General features: G+C 42.9%; 1 protein-coding gene across 10 annotated transcripts in view; it reads left to right on the top strand.

Annotated features, from left to right (window-relative positions):
* The window catches only part of fam13c (family with sequence similarity 13 member C), a 132,054-nt gene that overhangs the window by 103,592 nt on the left and 13,671 nt on the right, over nucleotides 1–14,791 (top strand). For all 10 annotated transcript variants that reach the window (XM_059653152.1, XM_048550622.2, XM_048550623.2 and 7 more), the window contains 3 exons: nucleotides 6,252–6,390; nucleotides 9,653–9,734; nucleotides 12,746–12,957. In XM_059653152.1, coding sequence (XP_059509135.1) covers nucleotides 6,252–6,390; nucleotides 9,653–9,734; nucleotides 12,746–12,957 — 433 coding nt within the window. The remainder of the gene's footprint in view (nucleotides 1–6,251; nucleotides 6,391–9,652; nucleotides 9,735–12,745; nucleotides 12,958–14,791) is intronic.

The raw sequence follows: 14,791 nt of genomic DNA, 5'->3' as shown, positions 1-14,791 counted from the left end.
AATTGCAGTAAATAATCCGGAGCGTTATTCCGATGTACATCTGAACCTGGGCGCGTTGCGATTTGTGAGTGCGCTGTCAGAAGTGGGGCGAAGTGAAATAATTTGAAGTGTGTGTTGAAACAAGAAAAGGCCGGTGTCCATACACTGCCTCTCACAGCTGAGGAGCATCCCAGCATGTTAAAAGAACTACAAGTAGGAGTTAGCTACACTCTTGCTCCAAATTACAACTGGGAAAGTGTTTCTAAGGTGGTGCTGTTACAATGCAGGAAATGTGGATCTAATTTGTGCACAGCAAGTTCTCACGTAGAGCAATGTGACGATAACCAGGTGATCTGTTTTCTTTAGCCCATCAATAGACAAGTTAGAAAAATGTTGTGTTGAGTCACTGGGATAAATATGAAATGGTAGAGAAGTTGTATTGCATAACTTACTGGACTGGACTGTACTGTGCACAGGCCAGCAGCGGCCAGTCATCATTACCCTTTCTGTGCCCTGTCTATTCCATGCTCCCCCTTTGCTTCCTCTGACCCTGGGGGCTGCTCCTGGGAGAGATGCATCTGTCCCAGAAATGCGCATTGTTTTCTGTTAACAGCCAAATTCACCAAGGTAAAGGGTGTGGAAGAAGAGGTGGAAGTAGCTTGATTTGGTAATGACAGAGAGCTGATGTAAAAAGGCAATGTAGTACAACAGGAACATATGGGATCTATTTGATGCTGAGGGAAGTCAGGATGATAGGCACTGGCCGTAATCTTCCAATCCTTGTTTGATACTGAGCTGGTGGCCATCATAGTGGCTCAGTGGTTTGCACTGTTGCCTGTCAGCGCCAGGGACCCGGGTTCGATTCCAGCCTCGGGCAACTGTCTGTGTGGAGTTTGCATGTTTTCCTGTGTTGTTGATTTCCTCCAGGAAAGTCTGTGAAGTAGTGAAGGGAAGTTGGCTCAGATTTGTTAGGGATATGAGGTTTTAATGAACTAGCTTGAAAAGCTTAGAGTCAATGAGGGAAAGGCAGTGGATGAGGTGTACGTGTTCGAGGTTTTTGCTAAAGTGCCAAAGAACAGCCTTGCCTGCGAAGTTAGATCATTCACTCCAAGGAACGGTTGCAAGATGTTTGAAGTAGGCTAAGTAAAAGGAAATAGTGTTTGGGAATAGTAATTTTCCATTCTAGAGGCAGGTAAAAGGCAGAATTCTCCAGGATTTCCCTGACCTCCGGTTAAAACCAGATGACTTTGGGTCAGATGTAGGCCATTTGGGCCATCAGCACTGCAACATTCAATTTGGTTGTGGCTGATCTGCTGTACAACTCCATGATAATCCTCCAAGCTACTTTCCTGGCTTTTCCCTGTAACCCTTGATTCCCTTGTGATTTAAAAAATCTGTGTCTCTGCCTCGAATCTACTTCACAAACCAGCCTCAAGTGGCCTCTGCTGTTTTTTTTTTAAAATCCACACATCTTCTACCCTCAGGAAATTCCTTCTCATCCCAACCTAAATGGGCAATCCCTTACTCTGCAATTCTGACCCATGGTCCCAGACACACTCTCACAGTACCTCTTCTTATCTGCCTTATTGAAGACCTAGACCTGGGTACTGGACACTATTGCAAGAAGTGGAAGTGACACAAAAGTTGTAAGAATTGAAAACGTACGGCTGAGTGGAAATCTGGCAGTGGCAGACGCTTTTTCTATCCACTGGGCCAGCACTTATTACCCATCCGGAGATGCCCTTGAGAAGGTGGCAGTGAGGCTTTTTGAACGCAGCAGTCCACATGCAGTATGTAGGCCCGCAGTGCCCTCGGAGAGCTTTCCAGGATTTTGACCCGGCAACTGTGAAGGAACGGCGATATATTTCCAAGTCAGTCTCATGAGTGACTTGGAGGGGAACTTGCACGGGGTAGTGTTCCCATGTATCTCCTGCCCTTATCCTTCTAAATGGAAGTGGTCGTGGGTTTGGAAGGTGCTGTCTAAGGATCTTTAATGAATTTCTTCAGGACATCCTGTAGATAGTACACAGTGTTGCAAGGCTCAATGGTGGAGGGAGTAGATGGTATGGAGGTGATGGCTATCAGGCTTCTTGTGTTGGAAACCATACTAATCCAGGCAAGGTGTGGTGGGGGTGGAATGTTCCATTACACTCCAGACTTGATTTGTAGGCGATGGAAAGATTTTTGAGGAGTTAAGAGTGAGTTAGTGGCTACAGTATTCCTAACCACTGACCTGCTCTTGTACCTACTGTTTGTGGTGAGACCTGTTGAGTTTATGGCCATAATTATTCCCGTACCCTAACACTAATCCTATCGCAGGATGCTGATAGTGGAGGATTCAGCACCAGTGACCCAGGTTTGATTCTAACCTCAGGTGACTGTCTGTGGAGTTTGCATGTTCTACTCCATGTCTGCATGGGTTTGCTCTGGGTGCCCCAGTTTCCTCCAAAGGTATGCAGGCTAGGTAGATTAGCTGTGGTAAATGTGGGAATACTGGGTCTAGGTGGGATGGTCTTTTGAGAGCCAGTGTGGACTCAGTGGGCTGAATAGTCTGCTTCCATACTGAAGAGATTCTGTGATAACTCTGTTTTTGAATACTCCCAATACTGTTGTCTGCAGTTCCCCACCAATCAGCAATTCCTAATATGTTTGTGATAACTTTTTGTCTTGGGATTTGCAAAGATTATCCCTGATGGCCCCTCAAGAAACTGAAGCAGAGTTGGGTTTTTGAACTCCTGCAGCCAGGATGGTGACAGTATACACTCAGCCCTGCTTGGTAAGAAGTTGTAGGTTATTGACTCTGATGAAGAAATGGTAATAAATGTCCAGCTCAGAATGACGTATGACTGCAAGGGATTCTGAAGGGACAATGTTCCCAAGCACCTGACCCTTCTGTGTGCTAGAAGTCATGTCTTCTGCGAGGTTAACTACGTGAATGAGAAGAAAGTGTACAGCAGAAAATGAGTAATATTGCAGCAATATCTGCACCTTTTGTCAGTGCCTACACTACCCATTGGCAATCCAAGGCTGGCTCATCGAATTCCAAACCGGGACTGACTCGGCTCCGTGTTTGAAATTAAGTGAGATTGGGGCATTTTCAGAGTGTTGATTATGATGAGGAAACAAGCAGCCACTTCATGTTTTACTTTGCGCAGAATGAATTGTTATTATAAATACTTTGAAGGACTTTATCATTATTTTCAATGTAGCATCCTCATGCACCTACCTCTGTACAGTGGCATCCGGACAAGTCACAAGGTGCCTATTTTCTGTTGAACAGGGGCATTTGGATGATGCCTGTTGTGATTCTTACTGTTTTTTGCCCCATTTGAAAACACCTCTAGGATAACCCAAGGTTTTAACCTGGCTGCATTGTTCACTCAGCGCCTGCATTGAGTGCAGCTTGGTGAATTGAGGCTTTGGTCTACAAGGTAATGGCCTGTGACATCAAAGAAGCTGAGCCTCCTCCAACTGTTTTGTTGGCCTTTCCCAGTGTATAAAACCTGATGAAATATTGTTTGAGGTGTGACTATAGATTAGTAGATTCCTCCAGAGCTAGGTTGGAATGATCACAGATGATATCTTAGCGTTTTACAAACATGATGAGCAACATTTCAAGTTAACCTTCCCTCCTCCACTATGACAAAGGGTCAATTAAATAGAACGCAGACAGAGGAAATGCCTTTTTAATTCCACTGAAAACCCTGAATAGATTTGCTAACTGAAGAAAATACAATTCCTTCCTTTTATTGTTTAGTGACTTGTTAAAGTTAGCCCGAGCTACAGATGTCAGGGTCTCCCTTTTATTGGAGAAGACAGTTCACATTTATATAGTAACTTTTCAGCCTCCAGATGCTCCAGAGCTCTTTACAGCCAAAGCGGTGTTTGAAGTGTGCTTGCTAATTTATAATGATGTAAGGCCTACCTGCCAAATATTAACAATTCTCTTAATTGTTCTGAGCACCATTCATGTTCCATGCCAGCCTTTAATAGGGCAGATCCGAGATTGTACAGTTAGATGTTAGGGATAACAGTGTGGATCTGGGGGAACACAGCAGGTCAGGCAGCATCAGAAGAGGAGGCAAGCTGACGTTTTGGGTCAGGATCCTTCAAAAATATTCCCAAAACGTCAGCTTTCCTGCTGCTCTGATGCTGCCTGGCCTGCTGTGTTCCTCCAGATCCACACAGTGTGTTATCTCTGACTCCAGCATCCACAGTTCTTACTATCTCTGATGTTAGGAGTAGTTGGTTAGACTTGCAGATTGTCATCACCATATTGTAAAATGGTGCTGTCATCCATTTTGCAATCTTCTTGCATTCCTTTGCATGTACAACGTTAACCTGGGAAGTTCTCATCTTGTAGTTGGGATTTTAGGGTGAATTCTCCAGCTTATAAACAATATTTCCAATTAATTGGATGTCTCATGTTACCTGCCTCACTGCAGCAGTCATAGTGCTTGCAGTGTCAAGCCTGTCCTGGATATAAGGGCTGAGTCTGTTCAGGGGTGTTTCCTGGAGACTGGGCAAAGTGGCAGATGGAATACAATGTGGGGAAGTGAGGTTATGCATTTTGATAAGAAGAATAGAGGCGTAGATGACTTTCTGAATGGGCAAAGACTTTGGAAATCGGAAACACAAAGGGACTTGGGAGTCCTAATTCAGGATTCTCTTAAGGTTAACATGTGGTTCAGTTAATATTTAGAAAGGCAAATGCAATGTTAACATTTTGAGGACTAGAATACAAAAAGCTTTAGATCCACTCCCGAGGCTGCACAGGGTTGTGGTCAGACAGCATTTGGAATATTATGAGCAGTTTTGGGCCCTGTATCTGAGGCAGGATGTGCTGGCTTTGGAGGAGATTCACAAGAATAACCTTGGGAATGAAGGACTTGTCACACGTGGAGCGGTTGAGGACTCTGGCTCTGTACTCGGAGTTTAGAAGGATTGGGGTGAGTGGAATCTTGCTAAAACTGGTAGAATACTGAGGCCTGGATAGATTGGATAAGGGGAAGATGTTTCTAGTAGTAGGAGAGACTAGGACCTGAGGGTACTGCCTCAGAATGAAAGGGTGACCCTTTAGAACTCAGATGAGGAACTTCAGCCAGAGTGGTTAGTCTGCAGAAATCATTGCCACAGAATGCTGTGGAGGCCATGTCATTGAGTATCTTTAAGACAGAGAGAAGTTTTTGAGAAGGCAGGAGAATGGATTGAGGAACATCCATGATTGAATGGCAGAACAGGCTAAGTGGGCCAAATGGCCTAAATCTACTCCTATATGTTACGAACTTAGGAGATAGACATCAAATACCAGCTCCTACCATTGCTCAGTCTCAAAGTATGCATTGTTGTGCAAAAATACTCCAGTCTTGTCCAGGTACACAGTCCTCTTCCAATTTCGCACATGCTGGCAGCAAAATAAATCTGGATAATGACCTAAGATTGAACGCAAGCAAGAAAATGATGTTACAGAACAGTAAAAGATCAAAGTAAAGACATCTTTCATGGAATTGATGTGGAAGGTTTTTTTTGAGGCAATTGGAAAAGATGCCTCTGTGTGGGAAGGAAGAGTAACACTGCCCTGATTGTTTTGAGGAAGGATCACCAGACCCAGAATATTAACTCTGATATACGTTTTTTTTTCCTTCACAGATGCTGCCAGACCGGCTGAGCGCTTCCGGCAACTTCTGTTTTAGTTTCTGATAGTTATAGATTTAAGACCTTGTAATTCTCTTTGTTCAGAACCCACGTTTACTCCTGTCGTATAGTAATTACAAATTCTTGAAGACAACACTTTTTGACAGTAGTCATTGCTCAGAGAAACATGTTTTTTTTTTCATTCGTGGGATGAGGGAGTCACTGACCAGACAGCATTTATTACCCAGAGGGCAGTGCAGTTCAGAGTCAACCATATTGCTGTGGGTCTGGAGTCACATGTAGGCCAGACCAGATAAGGATGGAAGTTTCCTTCCCTTTAGGGCATGAGTGAACCAGATGGGTTTTTTTTTTGACAATGGATTCACGGTGGCCATTAGATTCTTAATTCCAGATATTTTTATTGGATTCAAATTCCACTGTCTGCTATGGCGAGATTCGAGCCTGGGTCCCCAGAACATTATCTGGATCTCTGGATTAACTGTCCAGCAATTAATAGCACTAGGCCATTGTCTCTCCCTTCTTCTGTGTGTTTCTGCGCATTGATGGTGTAACTGCTGAGTTGAATTGATCCTTTACTGTCCTCTTTTTTTCTGCATTCCCCCCCCCACCAAACCCAGGCCAAGAAACTCTTCACTGATCAATTCAGAAGCTGAAAACAGTCCAGTGCTGATGACCCAGCTGACCAAACAGATCCAGAATTTGAGAAAGAAAATACGCAAGTATGAGGAAAAGTTTGAGCAAGAGAAAAAGTATCGGGTATGTGATTGAAATGTTAGATTTGAAAACGCTGATTAAAATGACTTTTTGTGGTGCTCAGGAGTAATTTCTGTACTTGATGGAGTCTTCACCTCTTTGCCACATGCTGCAAAGGAACTAATTCTGCCTGTATCTTGGAAAACTTGCTACATGCAATGTATTCGAAGATGATAAACTGTTAAGGGTCAACCGACCAACATCATGGGTATAACTAACCCACAATGAAATGCCTCCCCATCAATCTTCCCATTTGCTGAATCTCCCGAGTCAAAATGAAACCCTTTCGAGAAAGATCTTTTCAGTAGTTCATTTATCTACTTTTTTTTTCCCCTGTCTCCATCTTCACATCTTCCCTGCTTGATTTGGAATGATTGCTTCGTGTGACTGCTGAACCAACTCTGAACTGGATAGTTCAGCAGATCTTCAATGCAGCACTAAGTAATGCTGGGAAAATGGTCCAGATGCTCAGTAATCCTCTGGAGGGGCACAGTTCTTTCAACGTCAACTGTTGCTTCATGCTCATTACCTCCTGGTGCAATGAAATTATTTTCCTCTTCATCGAAGAGTTCTGTTTGTCTCTTGCCTATACACTATGATACTGAAATAATTAGTTGGTTGCTTAAATTTAAGCTGTGCTTCAAAGAGACAGGGAATTGTTTTCTGTCTTGCAACCATTTGGATGGAAACCCAACTTTCGAAAGGAGTGTTTTTTTTTATGCAGCATGGAAAGTGGGTGCTGACTGTTTGTTTGGCATAAATAAATTGTCCTCGTTTTGTTGCATGACTCCCTTATGAATCGATCTTTTTAGCAATAGTGAAACAAACACAATTACACCAATAATGATGCAGTATGAATCATAAGCTATCAGATTAAACACCAAAACACAACTTAATGCCTTCATAATTGACAGATGTACCGTCTCTTAAGTATCTCGCTGCCTGCTTCTTGTGTTCATTGCTAACTTGAATTTCTCTCAATTTATTGAAGTACTGGTTATCTTACAAAGACTAATGTTCTTGATTTGCCTTTTTCACCACACATTCACTGCTATCATCTATTTTGGAGGTGAGAACTACCTCGTTTACTTACAAAGCATCAAGAAAATCCAGCGATGTCTAGTAGGTCCATTGGCGTCAGAAAGATGGTGATTTGTTTCATTAAACCAATGGAAATCTGGAATTGAGGGGACTAGATTAATTTGGGATGTCTGGTCGGCATGGCTAAGTTGAACTGAAGGGTCTGTTTCTGTGCTGTACGATTCTATGACTCTATAAACAATGCAGTGCAGCCTCTGAAATTCCATGTGTTCGGAGCCCAAGTTCCAAAGGACAGTCAGACTGGAATTATCACTGTTTCAGTCTTCACAAATGTTGCCAGAGCTGCTGAGTTCCTACTTACTAATTTTATTTCAGATCTGCACACACTGTTGGATATTGGAGTTGGGATGTCACGTTGAAGTTGTACAGGGCATTGGTGAGGCCTCTTCTGAAATACTGCATCCACTTCTATTTATATGAAAGATATTATTAAGCTAGAGAGGTTTCGGAAGATATTATCCAGGATATTAGAGTCTGGATAGATTAGCACTTTCGCTGGAGCATAGAAGGTCGAGAGACTACCTTTTGTAGAAGTTTATAAAATCAGGTGGGATATAGATTAGGTTAATGATAGGTGTCTTCTCCCTCGGATGGTGAATTTCAAAACAAGGCGGCATATTTTTTTGAGGTGAGAGGAGAGAAATTTACAAAAGACGTGAGGGGCAATTTTTGTTTTTGTGCAGTGGGATGTTGATGTGTGCAATGAACTTCCTGAGGAAGTAGTGAATGTGGGCGCAGTTACAATGTTCAAAAGACACTTTGAGAAGTATATGAATAGGAAAGGTTTGGAGGGATGTGGGCCAGGAGCAGGACTAGTTTAGTTTGGGATTATGTTCAGCATGGATTGGTTGGCCTGAAGGGCCTGTTTCTGTGCTGAATGGCTCTGACTCTATCTCCAGAACTGCAGTGCTTTGCTTTCATCTCTTGTCTCTGCCCCTCATCTTTCGCATCCTTTTAAAATTGACATTTTTCCTAAGGTGCATTGCCCAGCATAGGACACGACAAACCAGTGTTGGATAAAAGATTTTGTACCACTTGCTTGTTCTTTTCCTGTGTTCGGTGCCTCTGTATACAAAGGCAAGGACTGTTAATAGCAACCTTTAAGATTTCTGCACTACGACACGTGTTTTTTTTTAATCTTATGTTCCCTCGAACCTCATACTGTTTAGTTTATATTGTGCCTCCTCGTTCTTCATAGCAAACTAAATTACTTCACATCTCTCTACATCAAATTTCATCTCCCATGCGTCTGCTGTGTCACCAATCTTGTTCAGTCTTTCTAAAGCTTGTTACTATCAGTCATGCTGTTCACTGCATTTTTGGTTTCTTCTGTGATTTAGAAATTTCTATCCAAATCTACATCCCTTATTTGGACTGACTCATTTTGACATAAATACTGATCCCAGAGAACAGTCATCTATACAGCTCTTCATTCTGTACATTGAGTCTTTTTCTAAAACTATTCCTTACTTTCTGTTTCTTTTAACCCAATTTCTTATCCACACAGCAATTTAAGTATTGTGTTGACTTTTATATTGAATGTGTAAGGTCTACCAGCTTATGGTGGTAGACACGTATTCTGATATTGCTATTACCTGTCCTATACCTGGTCTAGAAACAACACAATGAGTTTACACACTGTTCCCTGAGCAGTGAGATTTTTGTCCTGATGCTTGCACGAGACTGCTTATGATCAGAATGAAATTAGTAAATGAAGTGTGAGTGTCTTCATACAGAAGATGAATGGAAAAAAGCATTGAAGAGTAACAACAGTGCATGACTAGTTGGACAAGAGAGATTCTGCAGCTGAACACCACCATTTTTACTCCTAGTTGAAACTCACACTGTCTTCATTTTCAACATAGAAGGAAGTCTGTTTCAAGGCTTTTCGTCATGATGTAAAGAGACTTTTTTGAAAGAATTAAAATTGCCCTGGGCCACTGTGGCCTATTGTGTCTATGCAGGGGTCTTTGAAACAGCTGTCTAATTAGTTCCGCAAATCATCTTCCCTATAACTCAGCTAATCTGTTTACCAGCAAGCTTCCATTGACCTTTTTGTGGTTTTCTGAAATTTGAAAACAAACAAATCATGCGGTGTGTATAATTGTGTAAAAAGCACAGGACTAATAAGAAAGGATAACTGTCATCTCTCTTGTGGTTATAGCCCTCCCACAGTGATAAAGTTGGCGATCCAGAAGTCCTGAGGTGGATGAATGATCTGACAAGGGCCCGTAAGCAGTTAAAAGGTACAGAACAGCCTTAATGTGGCTGCACGCAATTTGTGGTCTAATAGGAGCCATTACTTTCAGCGACAAGTTGGCGACAATTATCCAAGCAGCAGGAAACATTAAGTTCAAAGCAGCAGCTGGAATGGTGCCAGGAGAGGTCCAGGCTATGAGCTGATGGAACAGCCTGTCCCTCGCAGAGATTAAAAGATACAAATAAGTTCTTTGAATATTTCCTCCGAAAGCAGTTTGTCTGGTGCAGAATGCACACCCAATCGTCTTCATTATGATTTTTGTTAAATGAAATAATTGCAAACCATAATACAAATGTGCTGACTTGTACCTCGGATTGGTCTAAGTTGTTAAGATTTGTGTACGAGGAAGTCCTGAAATGATGCCAATCTCTTCATAGTGTCACAGCACACAATGAGACCATTCGCACCTGTGCCTGCTCTTTGAAAAATCTATCCCGATTTTTAGCCCCACAGTCCTGTTTCTCCCCAAATAGCATCTTTTGTTCCGGTTTTTATCCATTCCCGTTTGCATGTTACCATTCCCGTCTGGTTGCAGCGTCTTTTCAGGCTGTGAGTTCCACGTTTTTTAGTAGCTGCACAAAGACTATTCTTTTCGGCTCCCTCTGGGAGAACCTCATTCCTTAAAGAATCAGGGATGTGATGCTTAACCCAATTACTCTCTGGTCGCTTGTTTTCTCAGCTCATGCAAGAGCCAGTCAGTACCCTTGTTATCCCTGAAGTCACACAACTTTGTATTTAATTTCAAGATGCCAATCAGATCTCCACCTCTGGCCCATGTATGTGGGGCATGTTAAATTGGCTCTGCAATGTAACACCAGGAAGGGCAGGGGAGGGGGAAAAAAGGGTTGATTTTTATTTTAAACCTTGTTTATAGAACATTACAGCACAGTACAGGCCTTTCGACCCACAATGTTGTGCCGATCTGTCATAGCGATCTCAAGCCCATCTAACCTACACTATTCCATGTGCGTACATATGCTTATCCAATGACGCCTTAAATGTACCTAAAGTTGGTGAATCTACTACCGTTGCAGGCAAGGCATTCCATTACCTTACTACTCTGAGTAAAGAAACTACCTCTGACATCTGTCCTATATCTTTCACCCCTCAATTTAAAGCTGTGGCCCCTCGTGCTCGCCATCACCATCCTGGGAAAAAGGCTCTCCCTATCCAACCCTCTGATTATTTTGTGTTTCAATTAAGTCACCTCTCCACCTTCTCTCTAATGAAAACAGCCTCAAGTCCCTCAGCCTTTCCTTGTAAGACCTTCCCTCCATACCAGGCAACATCCTAGTAAATCTCCTCTGCACCCTTTCCAAAGCTTCCACATCCTTCTTATAATGCGGTGACCAGAACTGTACGCAATACTCCAAGTGCAGCCGCACCAGAGTTTTGTACAGCTTCACCATAACCTCTTGGTTCCGGAACTCGATCCCTCTATTAATAAAAGCTAAAACACTATATGCCTTCTTAACAGCCCCGTCAACCTGGGTGGCAACTTTCAAGGATTTGTGTACATGGACACCGAGATCTCTCTGCTCATCTACACTACTAAGAATCTTACCATTAGCCCTGTACTTTGCATTCCGGTTACTCCTACCAAAGTGCATCACCTCACGCTTGTCTGCATTAATCTCCATTTGCCACCTCTCAGCCCAGCTCTGCAGCTTATCTATGTCTCTCTGCAACCTACAGCATCCTTCGTCACTCTCCACAACTCCACCGCCCTTAGTGTTGTCTGCAAATTTACTAACCCATCCTTCTACGCCCTCATCCAGGTCATTTATGAAAATGACAAACAGCAGTGGACCCAACACCGACCCTTGCGGTACACCACTAGTAACTGGTCTCCAGGATGAACATTTCCCATCAACGACCACCCTCTGTCTTCTTTCAGCAAGCCACTTTCCGATCCAAACTGCTATATCTCCCACAATTCCATCCCTCCGCATTTTGTACAATAGCCTATTGTGGGGAACCTTATTGAACGCCTTGCTGAAATCCATATACACCACATCAACCGGTTTACTCTCATCTACCTGTTTGGTCACCTTCTCAAAGAACTCAATAAGGTTTGTGAGGCACGACCTTCCCTTCACAAAACCGTGCTGACTATCCCTAATCAATTTATTCTTTTCTAGATGATTATAAATCCTATCCCTTATAACCTTTTCCAACACTTTACCAACAACTGAGGTAAGGCTCACTGGTGTATAATTACCAGGGTTGTCTCTACTCCCCTTCTTGAACAGGGGAACCACATTTGCTATCCTCCAGTCGCCTGGCACTATTCCTGTAGACAATGACGAGTTAAAGATCAATGTCAAAGGCTCAGCAATCTGACATCGTCATCCTCTATGACTGGCGGAAAAACTTGACCCCGTACGGTGTATTTCTTTTGAAGCACGAATTGTTATTGCAGCATTTTGCACACAGCAAGATCCTGTAAAGAACCCAAAAAGTGAAAGCCTGGTTAAAACATTCCTGATGGTAGCTGGTAGCGGGAGGAATGTTGGACTGTTACAGACAGAAAATTGTATAAACTAAACCCGGGTGGGGGTTGGGTCGTCAACACTTTTTTTTAAAGCTCTCGATGGGCCAAAAAGCCTCTTCTAGGCTGTCTGACTCTTCATGGCATACACGACAAAGTGGAAAATGACCTAATAGCTTCTATTAGCACCCAGAAAGCCCTGCATGTGTACAAAAAAAAACAAGCCACAAGCAAATGACCAATAAATAAAGTTTACCAACCCATTGGATTTAAAGTGAGTTAAGGGTAATCCTCTCATGGCATTCAGGAAAATGCGTGTTCAGCTTCTAAAATACGAAACTTTCATTATGTCAACCGTGTCCAAGATTTGGAACGGCTTTTTCCAAAAGGACTTGTCTGCCGGCGCTCCCGGGAGGTGCCGCCTTTTTTTTCCAGCCCCAGGGCAGGTGCTATGTAAATGAAAACTGCTGCTGTACTTATTGTTTGTGTTTTTTAAAACACACCAGAGTTGAAACTGAAGATCTCTGAGGAGGAGAATAACAGACGGCAGAGACATCGAAGCAGCACGTTGCCCATAAACTCCAGGCAGGACAAAGAGAACAAGCACCACGTATCTGGGGAATGCCAGCAGAAACAGAGTGTTGAGGAAACTGTACAGATTGTGATGAAAAAGCTGAAGGAAAAGCAGGAAATACTTGGTCTTCCGGAGGATGTTAAGGTACCTCACCGTAGTTGTTATAAGCATTTGATTACCAAGGAATTTGCAATAAAATGATTTGAACAAATGTACAGTTATTTAAATGGTCTGACCAAAACAATTCAACAAATCTTGCACCGGAAATTACACAAGAGCAGCTGTGGCTAGATAAGGGCAGCATGCAAAATTGCCTATTGCATTTTGAAAGCCTTTTATGGATGGACCAGTATGCATTGAAATAAATAGGTTGTGAATTAGATATGGATTAATGGTATGATGGTAATCTCATCAGTGGATTCTTGACTGCTGAAAGCAGCTAACCGTAAGAACCCAGAGATTCCAATAATTCCACTATGTTTTTATGTATTCATTATTGCGACTTGTATTGGCTGTTGCTTTTTGGCTTTGAGTTTTTGACCTAGTCCCCTTCACGTTGGGCAATGTAAATAGTCAGTCTTATGTATGTACCCTCTGGTGACTAGATATCTGCAGTTTCAATGTGAATGAGCTATCGTCATCATGAGTTTATTGCCAGTAGGTAACAGATATCCCATGTTGGGGAATCGAGGATGAATGATCCTGAGGTCTAAAGTACAGATTGAAATCGATGTGCCTGCTTTGGCATAAGTGGACTCCAACAGTGGGACGTTTTGAGAATACGTGAAAATGTGGTCTGTCAGGCCGAGGGTTGAGAATATTATGCAGTTGTGAATATGAACCCCTTTTAAAATGTAAGTTATCAGAAAAAACGTTTCCTGGTTCTCATTCAAGGTCTAGATAACAAATAAAATAACAGCATGTGTACCCGGTAAGCCTCAGTTGGGTCAGCTCCTTGACTGATAACAATGTTGTCAATCAGTTGGATAGCTCAATTGGTTGAATGGCTGGTTTGGGGTGCAGAGTGAAGGCAACAGTGTGGGGTTATTTCCTGAAGTAGCTGAGGTTACCATGAATGGCTGTCTTTCTCCACATCTCTTGTGTAGGTGACCCTCTGGTTAAACCACCACTGTGCCTCTCTACGGTGACTTCACTTTTATCATGAGCTGGCACTTTACATAGGTGAACACCATTTACCAGATTCTTTTTTGCATCCTGCTTCCTTGTATCTAGAATAAACCAAGAACTGCGGATGCTGGAAATCTGAAGCAACGAAATTGCTGGAGAAACTCAGCAGGTCTGGCAGCATCTGTGTGGAGAGAAATCTGAGGATGAGTTACAGGTCTTGAAGTTTAACTCCATCTTCTTCCAGGCCTGAAGAAAGTGGAGTCAACGTTTGAGTCCCGTGACTCGTCTCTCAGGACTGGAAATGTTCATGCTGCTTTCTTTCTGCACAGGTGCTGCCAGACCTGCTGAGTTTCTCCAGTAATTTCTTGCTTTGGAACCTTCGATCGCGCAAGTTTCATTTTGGGGTTTCCAGTAATGGTGTGAGACAATTCTATGGAGCCAGCAGTATGAGCCATGAAGACAGTAACTGAATGAAGGGCCAGCTGAGTCTGGGAAGCAATCCTAAGAGAGACTGAACTGTCAGACATGTACTGCTAAAACTCTGTGTAGCTTGGCAGCACAGAGCACCACTTAAGCTTTTCCCATCTTGCTGAGACCATCCCATTCTCCCCTGGGACTTTCTGGTACCGAAGTTGGAAATCTCGTGTGGGAAGAATCCACAGATCCAGTATCTGATTGTTAGCAATTCTCTGGGCCTGTATAAACTTACCAAGAAAGTCGCATGTTGACTCTACTCCAACTGGACGCGGATATGATGGCTGCTTTATCATTCGAATCCTTACAGTAGGCTATTTGGCCTATCAAGTCAACGTAGACGCACCAAAGAATATCTCCCCACCACCCTAACCCC

Source organism: Stegostoma tigrinum, chromosome 20 (genome assembly GCF_030684315.1).
Source record: "Stegostoma tigrinum isolate sSteTig4 chromosome 20, sSteTig4.hap1, whole genome shotgun sequence".
Lineage (NCBI taxonomy): Eukaryota > Metazoa > Chordata > Chondrichthyes > Orectolobiformes > Stegostomatidae > Stegostoma > Stegostoma tigrinum.
Note: the sequence above shows the minus strand (reverse complement) of the source record. Positions and strands in the feature narration are given on the sequence as shown.